This window comes from Gobio gobio, assembly GCF_949357685.1.
Source record: "Gobio gobio genome assembly, chromosome: 19".
Lineage (NCBI taxonomy): Eukaryota > Metazoa > Chordata > Actinopteri > Cypriniformes > Gobionidae > Gobio > Gobio gobio.
This window is the reverse complement of record NC_137112.1, coordinates 25,224,197-25,242,997: the sequence shown is the minus strand read 5'-3', so window position 1 is coordinate 25,242,997 and position 18,801 is coordinate 25,224,197. Positions and strand designations below refer to the sequence as shown.

The window sequence follows — 18,801 nt, the reverse complement described above, 5'->3', positions numbered from 1 at the left end:
TCAAATAACATGCAGCACTTTATCAAAATTCTTTTATTTTCCTCCATTTTCACAACGGCTGGTGTCACATCAATCCTTTCTACAATAAATAAAGAATATAGAAAATTCCTTGATATTTTTTTTTAACAGCCCCACTGCAAAGAACCACAAACATTTTCACAAAATCTGAGAATGTCAAGGTTAAAACAACCTGAAAACGATTTAATAAAATGCTTGCAAATAATTTTTAACTGAATGCAATATTGACAAATTTACAAAGTTTGGACCCCTCTGATTTATGTCTTCAATGTGTAAATTGACCAGGTTGTGACGGTATGATTTGCATACTGTATGCATCCGGTACCTAAAAAATAGGCTATTTTTTTGCAAGCTATAATTGCATTATTTATGGGGCAATTTAGGTTTATTTTGATTCTTAATAGAAATATTAGACCTATACAAAAGTATGTCCAAAAAAAAAAACAAACGAACATTTTTCTCTTTTTAAAATGGGACTGAATGAGACTGGGAACGGTAACATGAATTGATCCAACTTGGTGTTTGATAAGTACAATCACACCTTCATATACCATCGACACCGAAATCTCCTCGTAGAGGGAGTCACTCCATTAGTCTCTCAAGTTTCCCTGTCCAGAGACGCTGGGCTCTGATGTGCGGCTCGCTGATGGCCGTCAGCTCATAGACTATCTGGTCCCTTCATGTTGGAATCTTTGATGGACCGCGGATCTGCAACTGCTTGAAGCACGCACTGAGATGACTCGCAGTATCCGTTAAGGCCGGCGGGGCCAGGTGGCCCCGGCACACCTGGCATTCCAGGAACACCTGTTGGTCCTCTCAGGCCGTCACGACCATTACTGCCATATGCTGGTTTACCAGGCTCACCTGAGAGCAGGAGGAAGAACAGATGGAGAAACAGGCCGGCGGTCAGAGGCATGATATTTACTGATTTGCCAAGATTATTTAATGCACAGTAATGAATTAAATAATTAGATCAGATGTTGGCCTTGCTCTTACCTGGGAGACCTGGTGGTCCAGGTATACCTTTAGACCCCTCCCCTGTGGGCCCTCTATCTCCCCTGTCACCTTGGTCACCTAAATCAAGTAGAACACAAAGGTTTTATAGTGTAAAATGGGTTTAGGGCTCTCAATTGGTGTTTCAAGCCAAAATTTCATGGTTAATTCAATGTGTTACTTGACTTTTCTTTATTCTTAATTGTGAATTTCTGAGAGAGAATTGTGTAGAGAATAAAACAATGCTGAATGGACATCATAAAATGCAAGTAACCATATAATCAATTATGATTAGTGGCCGATGCTGATATCTTAGAGAGCAGGGAGACCGATGGCTGATTTAAACCGATATGTATATTTTTATTTATTTTATTATATAATTAATTATATTTGAATTAATATTTAATACATTAAAAAATAAATTAAATAAATTACAAAAAAATTGGAAAATTAAATAAATCTCTATATTAAACAGGCTCACTTTAGAAGGCAACTTATTGATTCTGTAATCGTATTACTGTATTTTTCACATATAAAATAATAGTTGGAAAAAATTATGAATATAAAAGAAGTAAATACTGTAATCAACAGGGGACTTGTAATCTGTTGTGTGTGTACTGGGAATATTTTTCTTTTTTTCAAATAAAGACAGGGTAACACTTATTGTACTTAAAGCACAGTGAAAATCGCCAATATATCAGTATGATAATAATCAGAATGATAATTTTGACTTACTTAATTATAACCACTAATTACGATAGAGTAAATAGACTTGACCTTGTTGTTGACATCAAAGGACATATGGCCAGTACATATCTACAGTATTGTGGCACAAATGTTTTAAAAATGTGTTCAAATAAAAATAAAAATGTCTTCCTCTGAAACTCTAAATGTGACCACAACTTTATACAAAAAACACAAAATCAACTTCAGAAGTCGAATACTGTCTCTTCATACCTTTGGGTCCTTTCCTCCCCAGAAGACCTGGGGGCCCTTTGAGACCTGGCAGTCCTCTGCTTCCAGGATGCCCAGGGAAGCCATTGTCTCCAGCGGGCCCTGGAGGGCCAGGGGGACCAGAAGGACCTGGCAACCCAGTGATGCCTGACTCGGGTCTCGTCAGACTGGCTGCCAGCTGGGCAAGCTGTCCTGTGAGGAAAACGAAAACGTCAAAACCATTCGAAGAACAAGGATTTAACAATGAGTTGAGCTTCCAGTTGTAAATATCTGTTTGGATTTCAAAATACTGACCATGCAAAACCCTCATGCAGACCTGCTTGACGTGTTCATCTGTTGGTGCTCGGCCCTAGAGGAAAATCACGTGGACACTATTAATATTTCAATTATTTTCCTGTTGTTGTAGCTCGTTGACTGGATGTAAAACGGACTGTATTTAAAAAACTCTTTAGAACTTATATAATGATTTTAGTACAGCGAAATCCAACTGGAATGACAGATATAATAAACTCTCTACGATAAAAGTGTCATGTGATTAAGCCGTCAATATTAAGATGATTAAAAGGCGTACTGGTCGTCCCTGTGCCCCAGGCAGTCCTGGCACCCCTCTGTCTCCTTGCATGCCTCTTGGGCCAGGCTCTCCTGATGAGCCTTCGGGTCCATGTTGGCCACGTCCACCCTCTGGGCCTTTATTTCCTGCGTCTCCTGGTTTTCCCGTCTGAGCACCAAAAAAAAAAGATAAAGTCTGACTCATTTTCAAGGCCAACGTTGAATTTTGTACACTTTTTCCACATTTTATGGATTGAAAATCTCTGGAAATATATGCACTCCCCGTGAACAACGTCTACTTTGACCTGCTCTCAAACAGGGTTTGGTTCATATTGTCGACATGTCAAGAAGATGCTGCTTTCTGCACTGCGAAAGCAAATCCACTTAGCATGCACTTCCATAGGATGAGGGCTGGGGCTTGATTTGATACGGTACAACCGACACCATCGTTACTGTTCGTGTCACTGTGTATACATGTGCTGAGAAAGCCTCCAGAACTGAAATTCAGAACTTCAGATAATGGGGGCGTTTCATTTCCGACACGCACTGTAAAGCGGTAGACCAATTGCAACAGACTGGGCCATCTGACCAATCAGAGCAGAGTAGGCTTTCAGAAGGGAGCGGTTTATAAAGACCAGATCCTTGATCGAACCGTTTCAGGCACTGTGAGAAAAGAGGTGATGCTGCAATGTAGATTATTAGAAAATTAAAGTTTTTTTAAATTTTTTTTTTTACCTTGGATGATTATAAACCTATTGTAGGAGACCTCCAAAACAAAATTAGGAACCTTTATGGATTTTTAAAACGTTAACGTTAATTTTTTCAAGTAACAGACACATTTTTGTTATAGTTTTAACTCTTTTCCCAGCATTGACGGAAGTTGCCGTGATTTATGAGACAACGCTTCCCCGCCAGTGACTGAATTTTCCGGCCTTCCGTGTTTCCACTGTTATATGGTAGGGGGCGCTATTAGGTATCTTCTAAAAGACTACAGAATCTCCTGATCAAAAGACAGGTGAAGAAAAAGCAGAAACAAGTGATAGCATGGGTGTTTCTCACACGGAAGGCTGCGTATCTCGGCTGCCACGTCATCAAAAGTCACTGAAGGCCATCTTAATTTGAAGGATCCTTCATCTTGCATCCTTTATTCAGCCTGTTTTAAAGGACGCATGAGTAATAGGTCTCTGCGGAACTAAAGTGGGCGTTTCTAAATTTGTGGGTGTTTTCAAACTGATGGGTGTTTATAAACCATGCAATGAAAATGATCCCCTTCACCCGACCCCACCCCTAAACCCAACCCACACTGTGATGTGGGCAAATCAGGTAACGCAGTGGGAAAACGCCCCTCTGTTTATGGCCTCGCCCACTGATCTACTAACCCCTATTACTATCCTGCAGAGACAGACCTATCCTTGGGACGCACTGGATGTATCCTTTGCAGCCTTAAATCACCCACAATCCTTTGCATACATTTAAATTCACAAAAAAAAACTGATGAAAAATGTCTGTATTGAGCTTGTCTGAGTTTATTATGAAATGTAAGACAAAAAAAAAAATGAAAGCATAGATGTTATCTTTTGTTTTGCTGTAAATGTGTCACTAACACTAAACTGATAACTAAACCGTGGGGGCGGGAACATGTGTGATGCACACTTACTGGACATTTGTAAAATAATGCGATCATCAACATTAAACAGCATATAAATCAAAACTGCCTAAAGTTACTGAAGGAAAGCTTTGGGGGTGTTGATGGACTCAATCTACTCAATCTGTGGTTTGATCCGATCCAGGTGTAGTTTGATAAAAACGTGATTTTCTCAGCTTTTTGCGCAAAATGTGTCTTTTTTTATGAAACTTGCCCACATTCAAATGTTGATAAAAAAAGAAAGCATGAAGCTAGAATAAAACAGTTTTTTGTTTCTTTAAAGGGTCATGAAACCCTAAACCAAATTTTCTGAGATTTTAACAGAAGTATGTGTGTTGAACATCATGGAAGACAATGTTACCATCTGTTAGTTTTGAATGTGGGAGAAAACTAGTTAATTTTAAAACTTTTTGCTCTATTTTCAACTTCCTGGTTTAAATTCGTCTTCGGGTCAAAGTAATAGGATGTGACGTTTTCTCGTACTATAGTACGGCGATGACTCATCGTTGTCTCATAATTATTCATTAGTCTTTGTTCTATGAGAAGACGCGTTGCTTAATTCATGACAGCACGCGTTGATAGGCATTTTCCTCTGGCTGGCGCTTCAAACAGTGAGATCGCACACAGTAAGTGAGAGATGCATTAATGGATCAAAAACAAGTGTTTTTTTCCGCTTTGTATGAGTTTCTGCGTTGCCTACGTTCTCTTCAGTAGATCTGAGTCTTCACACAAACCGCTCTTCACGGCCATTTAACCGACCAAACGGCTTATAAAAACTCCACAAAATAAGCCTCAAAAGTTATCAAAGCTATGCGACAGTGTGTTCATATATATTTTTGATGCAGAGAACAAATTGCGAATGGTTGTGCATTTAATTGTCCATTGAATTATAGGCGTCACAGGATATATATGTATGTGTGTAACATTGAGCTTTTTTTTTACTTAATGAGAGCGAAATAAAATGGTCTGAATCAGAAGCCGCTTCTAGAGATCTCCACTTCTAAAAGCAAACTCACCGATCCTTTCTCGCCTGGCTCCCCCTCATCACCCTGGAAAAAGAAATGGACATGGAGTTTTAGATCAGCAAGGGGGTCATGACACGTGTCTGAATGCATAACCAATACATTCTGTGACATAATTAAAATATCTGTGCTGTTTTTACTTACAACATCTCCTTTGTCTCCTGGTGTTCCCTCTTCACCAGATGGTCCCTAAACAAACATGCATTAAAAATGGGTCTAAGATCGATTTAATTATTTATATTAACTATTAAAAAACGAAACTTCTATAGAATAAAAAATAAATAAAGTTGGCTTACCTGCTCTCCTTTTGGACCAGTGAGACCAACAGCACCCTAAAGAATTAGAAAGATACGATTATTTTGATTTACTATTATTTATTTATTTTGCCAGCTTGTTTCTGAGAGAATGTCGTTACACAAGATTTTAGTTTTAAAGTTCCGCGATAAAGAGAATAATGAATTTTCTCCATATAACCAATAACAAAGCTTATTTCAACCAAGATTCAGAAGTCACATGACCTCACCGTGTCACATATTTAAATCAGCAAGTAAATTAAACAGTTAATTCACAGTATATCTAAAAAAAAAAAAAAAAAATACAGGAATTTACCATTTTAATCCAATTTTGTCTAAAAAGCCTTAATCAAATGAGTGAATAAATAGATGTCAAATTTCAATTTTTCTTCCAGTTTATTTGTCACACAGGAAACTGAAGGTCAAATACCCAGTGCATTTACTGTAGACTGAACATTTAAATGTATTTCTATGGCAATTTGATGCAAATAAAAGTATATAGAGTGATAGTATGTTATTAGTAATGTTCTGACCATACATAGACAACTTTTATTAAACGATTTAATAGATTATTTCGTATTCTAAATTTATTAGCAGACAGAAGCAGCTTCTGCTTTTGAAATCCTACCCTGTCGCCTTTCTGCCCAATGAAGCCAGCAGGCCCTGGAAGACCAGGGAGACCTGGATCCCCTTTAGTTCCCTGTAGAATACATAAACACACAGACACACATAAATAAATACAAATTCATGAACACTACATGGCCTGTGCCTGTAGCTGCCTTACAAACCACATCTGCGCTAAAAAAAACAGTCGGCAGCTCAGTGAGCAGGGTGCTGGCGGGCACGACTAAGGTGTGTGGATGGATGTGGACTATGATTAAGCCTGATGCCCTTCGCTGGCTGCTTGAAGGAATGCCTGTAAGACAGAGGGCTCATTCAGCCCCCCTTCCTGCTCTGAATATCCCCTTACCAAAGAAAATACCCCCAGCTACTAGGCCTCAATAACAACAGGCTATTCATGCCCGTACCAGCCGATTACTGTATTAAAGCACTCCAGAACTTTCTAAGGAGATTGTGTTACCGTTTGCAGCACTATTAAGCTCCTCGGCATAAGAGTAAGCACATAGGACATGAACTCAGACCAAGAGGAACATGTCTATGATTGTGTTACATTTGTTGTGGGACATCTAGACAGTGTTGTAGTACAAGTTTAGATGTACAAGTCATTGGGTCCTAATATAGTTCCCTCTTTGTTTTTAAGGCAAGACACTACAGGCAAAAACACTGCTTTTTCATGCAGTAGTCAATTGTGAGATTTATATAACATGTTTTTTAAGTCTAGTGGGAAAAAAACAACCAAAATACACTTTTGAGTGTTTATTTTATTGCATCTTATATATTTATGCCAATTACAAGACAAGTCTTTAAAGGCTTTTTCCTCAAAATTAGTTTTTTTTTTTTTCCTTCTCATTTCAACTTCAGTAGCCTGGACATACACTAAATTTGATAATTTGTTTTATAGTTTAAAGGGTTAGTTCACCCAAAAATTTAAATTCTGTCATTAATTACTCATCCTCATGTCGTTCCCAATCCGTTATACCTTCCGTGTTATATCCGTGTTATCTTCGGAACACAAATTAAGATATTTTTGATGAAATCCGAGTGCTTTCTGAACCATCATTGCAACTTTAAAGTCCCAGAAAGGTAGTAAAGACATTTTTTAAATCGTCCATGTGACTACAGTGGTTGAATCTTAATATTATGAATCGGCAAGAACACTTTTTGTGTGCAAAAAAACAAAACAAAAATAACTTCTTTATTCAACAGTCTCTTCTCTTCAACGTCATTCTCCTCAAAAAACCACTCGGATTTCATCGAAAATATCTTCATTTGTGTTCCGAAGATGAAAGGTTTTACGGGTTTGAGGGTAATTAATAAAGAATTTTCTTTTTTTTATCTACAGCTCTGGAAAAAATTTACATTGAGAAATCAATTTTAAGTGGTCTCTTAATATTTTCCAGAGCTATGTATAGTTTATCTATATTCTGAAGGTTTTTACAGAGGGGTTTGTTCATATATAATTTGCCTGATTTTATACAACATGCTATTCCTGAAAACATGTTGAAAATGTATTTATTCTGACGTTTCACAGTATTTTCTGATTTTTAAACATAATAAAAAGAGATATCCTAAATCCCCTAAGTAAAAACCCTGACTCTAATATGTCCAAAAAAAATGACAAGTATTTTAAACCTGGCTTTATCCAGATTCCTGGATTCAATATGTAAATTAGTGCATATTTAATTAGATAATGCTTATTTGCCTATGTAACCTAACATTTCGGAAAAAATGTAATAGAAAACATGTTTTGCAATTCTTAATGTAATTAGGTGTCTTGCCTTAAATGATTAAAATATATCAGAACTAATAATATATGTTCCAATATATACTGCAATATAACTTTCTAGAGTTCTTGTTAAAAAAAGATGAAACGTGTGTATTCAAGTTGAAGTGTTTTCAAATTGTGCATTATTTGAAGTAATATTTTGGCCTGTCCCAAATCGAGGTCCTCTTCAACAGTTTGTCCTATAGGCTTTTGGGTAATAAAGTCCACACTGAAGATGCAAAAACCTAAAATGACAAATGGACTCCCTGTAGTCTTGTGGACTTCAGAGATGTAAAGGCAGCAAAACTGGACGTCCACATCAAGCATGCCATTTGAGACAGGACCTTTGAGAATTTAAGATGGTGGGTGGATGTTATCCTTGGAATTTATGTTGTAATCCACTTAAATGTGTCTTATTTGTCATCTTTTAATGTTTTCACTTCATCTTTCATCTGCACTTCACCTCTTTCTGTACATTTTCACCTTTCCTTTGTAACTCCACCCCAGCTTACAGGGAATGTTCTCAGAACTTTGGCTAAAATCCTGGCATGGTTCTCTCAAAGTTATGAACAAACCTTCTTTCAGCAATGTTAATAGAGCGTTTGTTCAAAATGATCTGGTCTTTAATACTCTTCTTAAAACATTAGCACAAAAATGTTATTTATACATAATTTCTGAAACGTTTCAGTTGGACTTTCATATATTGTTTTTTAAATGTTACTTGTTGAATAATGTTAAGAGAACATTAAAAAATAACCCCCATAATGTTTGGAAAATTATCATGGAATGTTCCCTCAACATTCTCATAACTTTTTTAAAACATAAAAAAAAACTGGAGGTTTTGAACGTTCAGAGAATATTCAGAAATTTAAGTTCAAATAATTTCATTATTTCTGTTTTTTAATATTTTATAACTCAAAATGTTCTTAGAACATATTTTTGTTAGCAGGGGAGGCTATTCTCAATGCCCTTAAAGCTTCAGCTAAGAGTGTTATTGTCTAAATGTGTCCTATAGCATCTCATTATAGATTTATAATAGAAAGTTAAACAGAATTGTGGTTCCTGATAACTCACCCTTGCACCTGGCAAGCCTGCAGGCCCATCAGTACCTCTTCCTCCTCTCTCACCCTGGAGAAAAAGAGAGAACATTATAGACGTGACACATTTCTTTATATGACACTATATGATGTAAGAGGAAATATACTCACTGGCCCACCTCTTGGCCCGACTGGTCCCACCTCTCCCTGCTCACCACGTTCACCCTGAAATCAAAACACCAGAAGATGTTCATCCATCCACATGGGCCTGTAGGCTGTGGTGGTGAACAAATGGATAAACGGGACTCACCGTTTTTCCATTATTTCCAATCAGACCTGCCACACCTGGATCACCAGTATTTCCCTGGAGCAAAGACAACAGGTTATCCTTCCTGCTAATGGACACAAACTCATGATTTACAGCACTTCTATGAGAATTATATCATAAAGGGGTTAACACAATTATTTATAATAAATGAGCTACACTACCATTCAAAGGTTTGTGATTGGTAAAATGTTTGTCAATTATTGTCACTTAAAGTCACATATGCTCAGCTAGGCTACCTTTATTTGATCAAAAATATAGTAAAACGTTAATTTTGAAAACATTATTGCAATTTAAAATAACTGTCTTCTATTTTAATATAGTGTAAAAAAAAAAATCTTCCTTCAGCATTATTCCAGTCTTCAGAGTCACATGATCCTTCAGAAATCATTCTAATATGCAGATTTTGAAGATTTGGTTAAAACAGTTGTGCTGCTTTATATTTAGTTTTTTTGTTGTTGTTGTGCAAACCATGATATACATTTTCTTCAGGATTCTTTGCTGAGTTGAAATTATATTTTAGTGAAACAGAATGTTTTGGTAACCGTGTAAATATCTTTGCTGCCACTTTTGATCAATTTAATGCATCCTTGCTGAATAAAAGCATTAATTTCTCTATATAAAAAACCCTGCTGACCCCAAACTTTGAACAATAGTGTATCTCAGCACACATTTAAAACAGGGATCTATCTTGGATAAACCAAACGAAGATACACTCTAACAATTCACAGTTGAATTACCTACATTTACACCCATGTGGCCTTTTGCTCCTGAAATGCCTGGCAAACCCTGGAGGAAAATGAATAAATAATCAATAATGCAAGCATACTAAGAAGCATTTTGAAAAGAGGTCAAAGGTCATACGCACTGGAAATCCCTGAAGTCCAGCCTCACCAGGTGAGCCAACTTTCCCAGGAAGACCCTAAAACAGCCATATGCATAAGTACACAAACAGTGATATAACATGATATTGATCTGCATGCACAAATTTAAGTCATTACCTTCACTCCAGGCAGTCCTGGAATACCGTCACGAGCATCAACTGCAGGCAAACCCTACACCACAAAAACGTTCAATTTAAAAAAGATACAACTTGATAGTATAACCGGTCACTTTAGGGTAACACAAAATCATCAATAAACTGCAGCACAGGTAACTTACAGTCTCTCCTTTCGGTCCAGGTAAACCCACAAGTCCCTGCATTCCCAGAGGTCCCTAGCAAGAAGAAGCCACATTAGATGTTATTATTATAGTAAATCAAAAAGTTATTAGAACTTCTTAGTGTAAAAGCCCACTCACACCAAACACGATAACAATAAGGATAAAGATATACCGGTAGTTCTAAATTAAAAAGATAGCAGTCCACACCACAACTATAATGACACAGAGAAACGAAATCGTTGGAATCACTTTCAGAAGGTTTTTTTTTCATCTGATGAACGATAAAAACATTGACAGCAAATAAGAATCCATTCAGCTTTCAGAGCTCGAGACCAAATAATGGCAGCACATGCTTTAAATAAACAGAACCATATAATCTGCTGGTGTGGATGGTGATATAGTTATAGTTATCATTCCAACCAAACAGTTGATGGGCCCCATTGACTTCCACAGTATGGGGGGTATATATATATATATATATATATATATATATATATATATATATATACTATATATAATGGAAGTCTTCTTGAGCTGTTGATATGACATTATAAATGTAATGTATATGTGTTGTTTTGTTGCTGTATGAAGACTTACCTGAGCTCCTTTTGGTCCAGTCTCACCTACTTTTCCTCTTTGGCCCCGATCACCCTTTAAAAATGAAATACAATATAATTCTCTAGGTTTTAATTCATGTGTTTATTTACAAAACCAAATCAAGCAGCCTGTAAATAAATATAATATCACAATGAATGTGGATGAATGTCAAGAATACAAGTACTGATGCATATTTTGAAATGAGTCAAACTTTTGTATGGGATTTTTATAATTTTGCCACTTACGGGAGCACCCTGAATACCCTGAGGGCCCAGGTCGCCAACATTCCCACGAGCTCCCTAATAGAGAAGAATATACATTTGGTAATTTCAAAACATATCCTTGTTATTGTATTAGATATGAAGACCTTTTGCCACTGACCCTGTCCCCTTTAGAGCCCATCATCCCTGCGATTCCTCTCAAACCCTGTGGACCCTACAGTAACAAAACAAGCACACAAAGAGATATTGGGCGACACACTGAACAGGAACACATGGGTGGAAAAGATGCAAAATAACTATAAGTATATAGTATATTAAATAATATCAGTGAAGAATATTAGTTAAGTGATGTCTTTTTTTTTTTACATGTAATCCTTGTGCACCTGGCTCTCCAGATGCTCCCTGGTCTCCTTCTTCTCCCTGTAAGAAATCAATAAAATTACACACCCAGACATGATTTGCCCCTCTTTGAGCCACCATTTAATAAATGACAAGGTAATTTGCTCACATATTACATGTAGATCTACACAAATAATCCCTAATAATAATTTGAATAAATAATAATTGTCCTAATTGTTCAAAAGAACTTAATTTATGCAACTGTCACCTTATGTCCTTGCCTTCCTGGTTCACCTGATTCACCTTTGACGCCTTTGTGACCCTAAAAATGAAAAACAACAGCATGTTGGGCATCCTTATGTGTTAGGCTAGAAGAAGTGTGTATTAATTGAAATGATGCCATTTATAAGTCACCTTCATGCCTGGGAGACCTGTGTAACCATTCAGGCCAGAAGTACAGGCAGTTGGACACTAAAAAACATAACAAAGACAAATCTAGTAGAAACATTGATGCATACAAATGATTCTTCAATTAAAATGAGTATTTATCTATTTTAAAACATTTATCACATGTCCAGCTTTTTTATATAGTGTCATCAGAGTGGTCAGAAAGTGTTTTTCCTAATTGAAGAATCACTCATAAATACAAGAGTCCTAACATGTTATAGCAGTTTTGTTGGAGGAATTCAGAAAGTGGCTGAAACTTCAACATCAAAATCAACAAAACAGATATAGAACAACAAATACACTATATTGCCAACGGATTTGGGACACCTGCCTTTACATGCACATGAACTTTTAATGTCGTCCCATTCTTAATATGGAGTTGGCCCATCCTTTGCAGCTATAACAGCTTCAACTCTTCTGGAAAGGCTTTCCACAAGGTTTAGGAGTGTGTTTATGGGACTTTTTCGACTGTTCTTCTAGATGCGCATTTGTGAGGTCAGGCACTGATGTTGGACGAGAAGGCCTGGCTCTCAGTCTCCGCTCTAATTCATCCCTAAGGTGTTGAGGTCAGGACTCTGTGCAGGCCAGTCAAGTTCCTCCATACCAAATTCACTCATCCATGTCTTTATGGACCTTGCTTTGTGCACTGGTGCGCAGTCATGTTGGAACAGGAAGGGGCAATCCACAAACTGTTCCCACAAATTTGGGAGCATGAAATTGTCCAAAATGTCTTGGTATGCTGAAGCATTAAAGAGTTCCTTTCACTGGAACAAAGGGGCCAAGCCCAACCCCTGAAAAACAACCCCACACCATAATCCCCCCTCACCAAACTTTACACTTGCAGTCAGGCAAGTACCGTTCTCCTGGTCACTGCCAAATCCAGACTCGTCCATCGGATTGCCAGACAGAGAAGCGGATTCGTCACTCCAGAGAACACGTCTCCACTGCTCTAGAGTCCAGTGGTGGCGTGCTTTACACTGCATCCAACGCTTTACATTGCACTTGGTGATGTAAGGCTTGGATGCAGCTGCTCGGCCATGGAAACCCATTCCATGAAGCTCTCTACACACTGTTCTTGAGCTAATCTGAAGGCCACATGAAGTTTGGAGGTCTGTAGCTATTGAATCTGCAGAAAGTTGGTGACTTCTGCGCACTGTGCGCCTCAGAATGCGCTGACCCCACTGTGATTTTACGTGGCCTACCACTTTGTGGCTGAATTGCTGTTGTTCTCAATTGCTTCCACTTTGTTATACCATTAACAATTGACCGTGGAATATTTAGTAGTGAGAAAATTTCACGAATGGACTAATTGCACAGGTGGCAACCTATCACGTTACCACGCTTGAATTCACTGAGCTCCTGAGTGCGACCAATTCTTTCACAAATATTTGTAGAAGCAGTCTAAATTCCTAGGTGCTTTATTTTATACACCTATAGCCGTTGACGTGATTGGAACACTTGAATTCAATGATTTGGAGGAGTGGACAATACTTTTAGCAATATAGTGTATGTGATGGCTGAGTTTCTGTTTCCTGAAATCTGAGGAGCAAACACTAGATTTAGTGCAAAGGTAACCAGATATGAGACATGAGGATACATACCAACTCCTTCCCATCCCAGACTCCAGGAGGGCCCTATGGATAAAAGGAATAGAGTTGAACAAATCTGTTTTTATAGCCATATATGCATCTAGGACATGAGTGAATGATCATAAAGATCTAAAAATGAATACTTACTCTGGGCCCTGTCAGTCCTTGCGCACCAACAGGACCTCTTGGTCCCCGACTACCCTTTAAATCAGAACCAGAGACAGACACTTCAGATTATTATTCAACTACTTTATTTTAATTTATTGGAATAATGGAGTAACATTACATACAGGAGGTCCAACTTTGCCCAACTCTCCAGGTAATCCATCTTCCCCATCAGCACCCTTCAGAAAAAAAAGAAAACAATCAAAGAGCCGATAACAGTGGAAAGAAATATCAGCAAATCCCACCATTAAAACAAAATAATAATAATAAAATAAAAGAGTATGCACTTACAGCTTCACCATCCTCTCCAACACCCTGTTAACAATGTATGATATCAATTTAGCAAATAATAAAAAAAAACAAAGTGTGCCTCTGCCCAGCATACAGCCTTGTATCATTGCATCACTGTATGGGCTAGAAGGTAAACTTGATCAATGATCGACTGCCTGCAAAGTGTGTACACCCTTACAAAAATAAGTATACGTCAAGTTCATTTTTTAAGTAAAGTAAAATAAAGTTCAAGTATATTTTAAGTATGGTTTATGTAGTAAGTTTACTAATATCAATTTACTAGAAGTATACTTGTAAGTGTACTGTTTCAATACTACTTGGGACTTAATTGGCCCATTTATTAGTGTATAAAAGTATACTTTTAAGTATATTTTAAGTGCAACAGTAGTATCTTTGAGTACACAACTAGTTTACAACTAAGTTTTTTGTTTGTACTGCAACTATACTTCAAGTAAAATTATAGGTTTACTAGTCAAATACTTGTAGCACATATTTTAATTTATAAAAACAACCCTTTGAAGTATACTCTCTGTAAAGTACTAGTTTAGTAGTTTTATACTGCAAGTATACTTGTAAGTTTTCTTTAAGTGAACGTAACTTTATACTTATAGTTTACTATTTATATTAGTATATTTATATTACATTATTTTTGCACTTTAAGTATACTACTATGTTCCTATATGGCTATGAATTTTTATACTTGAAATATACCTTTAACTGTACTTTAGCTCATTTTACATAACATTTTATTCTTGCTTCATGCATCCTTTTTTAAGCAAAAAGCTGAAAATTTGTCAAATTAGTCAAAACTAAATGATCAAAACATTAATGGAGTAGATCCATCAACACCCCCAAAGCTTCGCAGTTTCCTCTTCATGGGTTCGACATTTCATTCGGTGGTGTTAGGCAGTTTATATTATTGTACATGTATGTAAGCAATCTTCTATCACTTGTTTCTGCTTCTTCTGAACTTGTGTTTTAATTTCAGAAGATGCAAAATAGTGCCCCCTACCATATAACAGTGAATAGTGGATAGCCGGAAATTTCAATCAGTGGCAGGGAAAGAGTAAAGTAGATTGGAAGTAAATTCATATGTACACTACCATTGGACTAGCCTACTCAAAAATTCAGATATTCATAATTAGGAACATCTAATCTGGATCTGTTTTCTTTATTAATCAATATTTTCAAACAATGTTTACTAAAACTATGTGAAAAAATTGAATAGTCTACTCAATCAAAAGAGTAAACAACTACAAGCCAAGAATACTTAATAATACTTTTAAGTATATCTCGATCAAAAGATTGAGTACAAGAATAGGCCAAATATACTTCAGTATAAGTACATTTTAAGAAAATTTCTCAGAATTACATAAAGTATATTTCTCAGAATTACATAAAAAGTAGACTGAAAGTATACTTTCTTAGTTTTAGTTTAACAGAAGTATAATAATTGCACACTAAGGGCAGCCATTTTACAATGGGAGGTCACTGTTTAAAAAGATAAATCTATCCATAATAACAAACTAATGGAAGAGAAAACATCCCTATTAAAATCTGATTATTCTAGCAGCACACTAAAATTACAAGAGACAAATTTGTTTAAATCAGTGTGAAGAGATTTTGAATCATTTACTTACAGGGGCTCCCCTTAGTCCCGGCTCACCAGGTTCACCCTAATAAAGAATAAACATCAAACCATAGGATCTTTTAAAATTAACTTTAATGGTTAACAACAGTTAGAACTTTAGTAAATTAAGCATCAGTAATAATACAGCCATTCACAAGAAAGTAAACCCTATTAAGTGGAAACTTACTTTCGGACCAGGAGGGCCAACAGGGCCAGATTCACCACGGGGCCCAGTCAAACCCTTAGAAAGACAAAACCATTTATGAGCATAGATTTCACTATAACTCACTGCAGATTAAATGTTACCTGATCTGACAACAGCTGAGCTAATGTGATACAGCTGCATGATTTCAGAGCTAATTATTTATGCTTATTTAATTTTTGTATGAAATATATATATTTTTTTTTTCAAAAACTCACACTGGACACTTTTTAACGCAATCAGAAATGACTTTTACCTTTCTCCTGACTATGACAAATAGCAAACCCCGCCCACATTTTCTCTAAAATATGCACAGTAGACCACTGCAGACGCCTGCGTTCAACACTTCATTACAGGGAATAGGAAACATCTCTCCAACAGGATAGCCACCAAAAAACATTATCAGTTTTATATAGAAGTATGCATATAGAATGATTTAGAATGTATTTTTCCCCCTTTGCATTAGTAATAATACAAACATTTAGAACATTTTACACTAGCTACAAATATGTTGTTACCTACTTTGTTGATTTGATGTAATTAAAATTTATTTTTCCTGCAATGTAAAGCTAATATGATAGCCTATCAAGCAACCTACACTATAACGTCTGTATAATGCCAACATAATAGGTTATTCTGGACAAGAAAACCCTTTCTTAATCAGTATTTTTGTTTTTCAGGAAAAAAATATATATATTTTAAACATATAGATAAAATTCCTTGATAATTAAAACTGAAGATATTAAAATATATTACAAATGTGTCTTTATTCATGCTCTAATTAAACCAAGGATATATTTTTAAGAAAAGTGGTGTAAAAAAAACTTAACTAAAGATATAGTCTCTGAAAACATGCATCTTAAATAAGCCTGCTTCTCAAGTAAGCATATCTTATTTTAAGGATATTTGGATATTTTTACCGAAAAACAAGACTAAGAAAATGATTTGTGCTGTGTTAAGTCTTTTAAATTACTTACAGTGCTAAACTATAAAGCTCAGAGGAGACATAAAGGAATAGGTGTCCTTCGGTTTAATGCTCAGTCCCATCAGTAATAGTACACATTTCTGCTCCTGTGGCTTCATACTTATACAAAAAGGTCTCTGTCTCCACCAGGAAGCTAATATGGGTCTCTCTCTGCTCTCTCTTTCCTCTCCTCTCCAATCCCTTTTTCCATTTAGGATTTTTTTTTTTTTTACTCAAACCCCTCCCATGCAAACTACACTTGCAGTCTCTGGTGGAACCAGTGTAACTTAGAAAAGAAAAACTCTTTTTATCTTGGTTTCCAGACCTGTACAAAAATCAATAACAATACTCACATCCGCTCCAGGTTTTCCTGGAAGGCCGTTTAATCCATCTTTTCCATTTTCCCCATCAAGGCCCTGTTGGATTCATCAGATTAATGGATTGTAACATATAATTTCAGCTATGCATACTCATTTTTGTTTTAAAAAATAAAACACTTACTGGGGGGCCAACTGAGCCGGGGCCAGGTCCCCTCTCACCCTGAAATCATACAAAATGCACAAAAAGAGACATTATTCAAGGATACAAAACAAAAACATTGTATGAGGACAGATATATCTGAGAAATCAAAGTGTAAGTAAAATTATCAATATGTGACTCACATCAATGCCGTCAACTCCAGAAAACCCAGGAAGCCCTGGAGGTCCAGGCGGCCCTCTTGGACCAACTGGCCCCCTCTAAAACAAACAAAAAAACATACAAACTAACCAACGCTTGCTCAAAATTTATCCTGAAATCAAAAAACAAAACAAAAAAGTCCTAAAAACAATGAAGTCATTGTATGTGTGCCTGATGCTGTGGCTAGAGGTATCACACTGGCTCTCTTCTTATCCTGGGAAAGTGAAAACAGCTGGGCACACCTGGACCAATTTACATAAAATACCTTCCATATGTCAAGCAATGTTCTGGTTTTCAGATACTCGCAATTTCAGAACATCTTAATGAAGAAGCTTGGCATCATTTAACATAAGAAATATAAGACATACAGCTCAGTTAATTTATGAAAAACATGTTTGCTGCTTTAGTAGTATATTATTTAATGTCACATCAAAACACATTTCTTTTCTTTCTATATGTAATGTTTTTGTCTCTACATTTAAATTTTCAGACATTTTAATAACCATACAGTGACTCAATCCGTTATCCAAAACACCCACACAGTCCATCTCTACTGCAAAAGAAATGCCTTGTTTCCTACCTGTGCAGAGATGATGAGGACTAACTGCAGTAAAATCAGCAGCACGGACGCGCGGAGAGTCCCGGCGTGCGCCATAGTCACCCCCGATGACTTGAAGGAGGCAAAATAGTCCTTTTTAGGAGTTTAGTTGGGGTTCACAGGTTTTCTGTCAATATACCCCAACTAAACCTCCACACCATCTACTAGTCTCTCGATGTAGTATTAAAAAGTCATGCTTATTCATGAGCCCTGTTGGGAACTTGAAGGTGATTGGATATGAGTTCAAAAGTTTGCGTAAAATGGGCGTGGCTCGAGCTCCGGGTACCTGCTGTGGGTACCGCTCGTAAACAATATATCATATCACTGTAGGTCCAGATTTACATCTGATTCGGTGTTAATAACTTTTAAATATATATATATATATATATATATATATATATATATATATATATATATATATATATATATATATATATATATATATATATATATATATATATATATATATATATATATATATAGGCTATATATATATATATATATATATATATATATATATATATATATATATATATATATATATATATATATATATATATATATATATATATATATATATATATAGGGCTATATATTTGGCAGGCTGTCAGTATTTCAAAGGTACGAAAATCAAACATGGTAACAACTCTCTCCGCCAAAAGATTTTATTGTAAAACTTTATGTTGCAGCATTGGAA

At 36.2% G+C, this 18,801-nt stretch overlaps 1 protein-coding gene across 1 annotated transcript; it reads right to left on the bottom strand.

Moving 5' to 3' along the window:
- Positions 1-21: 21 nt before the first annotated feature.
- Positions 22-18,283, bottom strand: col9a1a (collagen, type IX, alpha 1a). Its single transcript, XM_079843796.1, has 32 exons — positions 18,087-18,283; positions 17,491-17,565; positions 17,330-17,368; positions 17,182-17,244; positions 15,850-15,903; positions 15,673-15,708; positions 14,033-14,056; positions 13,867-13,920; positions 13,724-13,777; positions 13,589-13,621; positions 11,955-12,011; positions 11,809-11,862; positions 11,568-11,621; positions 11,362-11,415; positions 11,226-11,279; positions 10,981-11,034; positions 10,384-10,437; positions 10,224-10,277; positions 10,091-10,144; positions 9,967-10,011; positions 9,208-9,261; positions 9,069-9,122; positions 8,935-8,988; positions 6,103-6,174; positions 5,478-5,513; positions 5,326-5,370; positions 5,176-5,208; positions 2,537-2,683; positions 2,260-2,314; positions 1,969-2,157; positions 1,015-1,092; positions 22-882 (listed from the first exon to the last, which is right to left on the bottom strand). Exons 1-32 carry the CDS (start codon positions 18,159-18,161, stop codon positions 677-679), a joined length of 2,064 nt encoding a protein of 687 aa, XP_079699922.1. The 5' UTR covers positions 18,162-18,283; the 3' UTR covers positions 22-676.
- Between the last annotated feature and the right edge of the window lie 518 nt (positions 18,284-18,801).

Coding starts and splice junctions, on each gene's coding strand:
- col9a1a (XM_079843796.1), bottom strand. CDS start 18,161: ATGGCGCACGCCGGGACTCTCCGCGCGTCCGTGCTGCTGATTTTACTG. Junction 11,622..11,808: donor CAGGAAGGCAAGGACATAAG/GTGACAGTTGCA, acceptor GATTTCTTACAG/GGAGAAGAAGGAGACCAGGG. Junction 883..1,014: donor TGGACCACCAGGTCTCCCAG/GTAAGAGCAAGG, acceptor TCCTGCTCTCAG/GTGAGCCTGGTAAACCAGCA.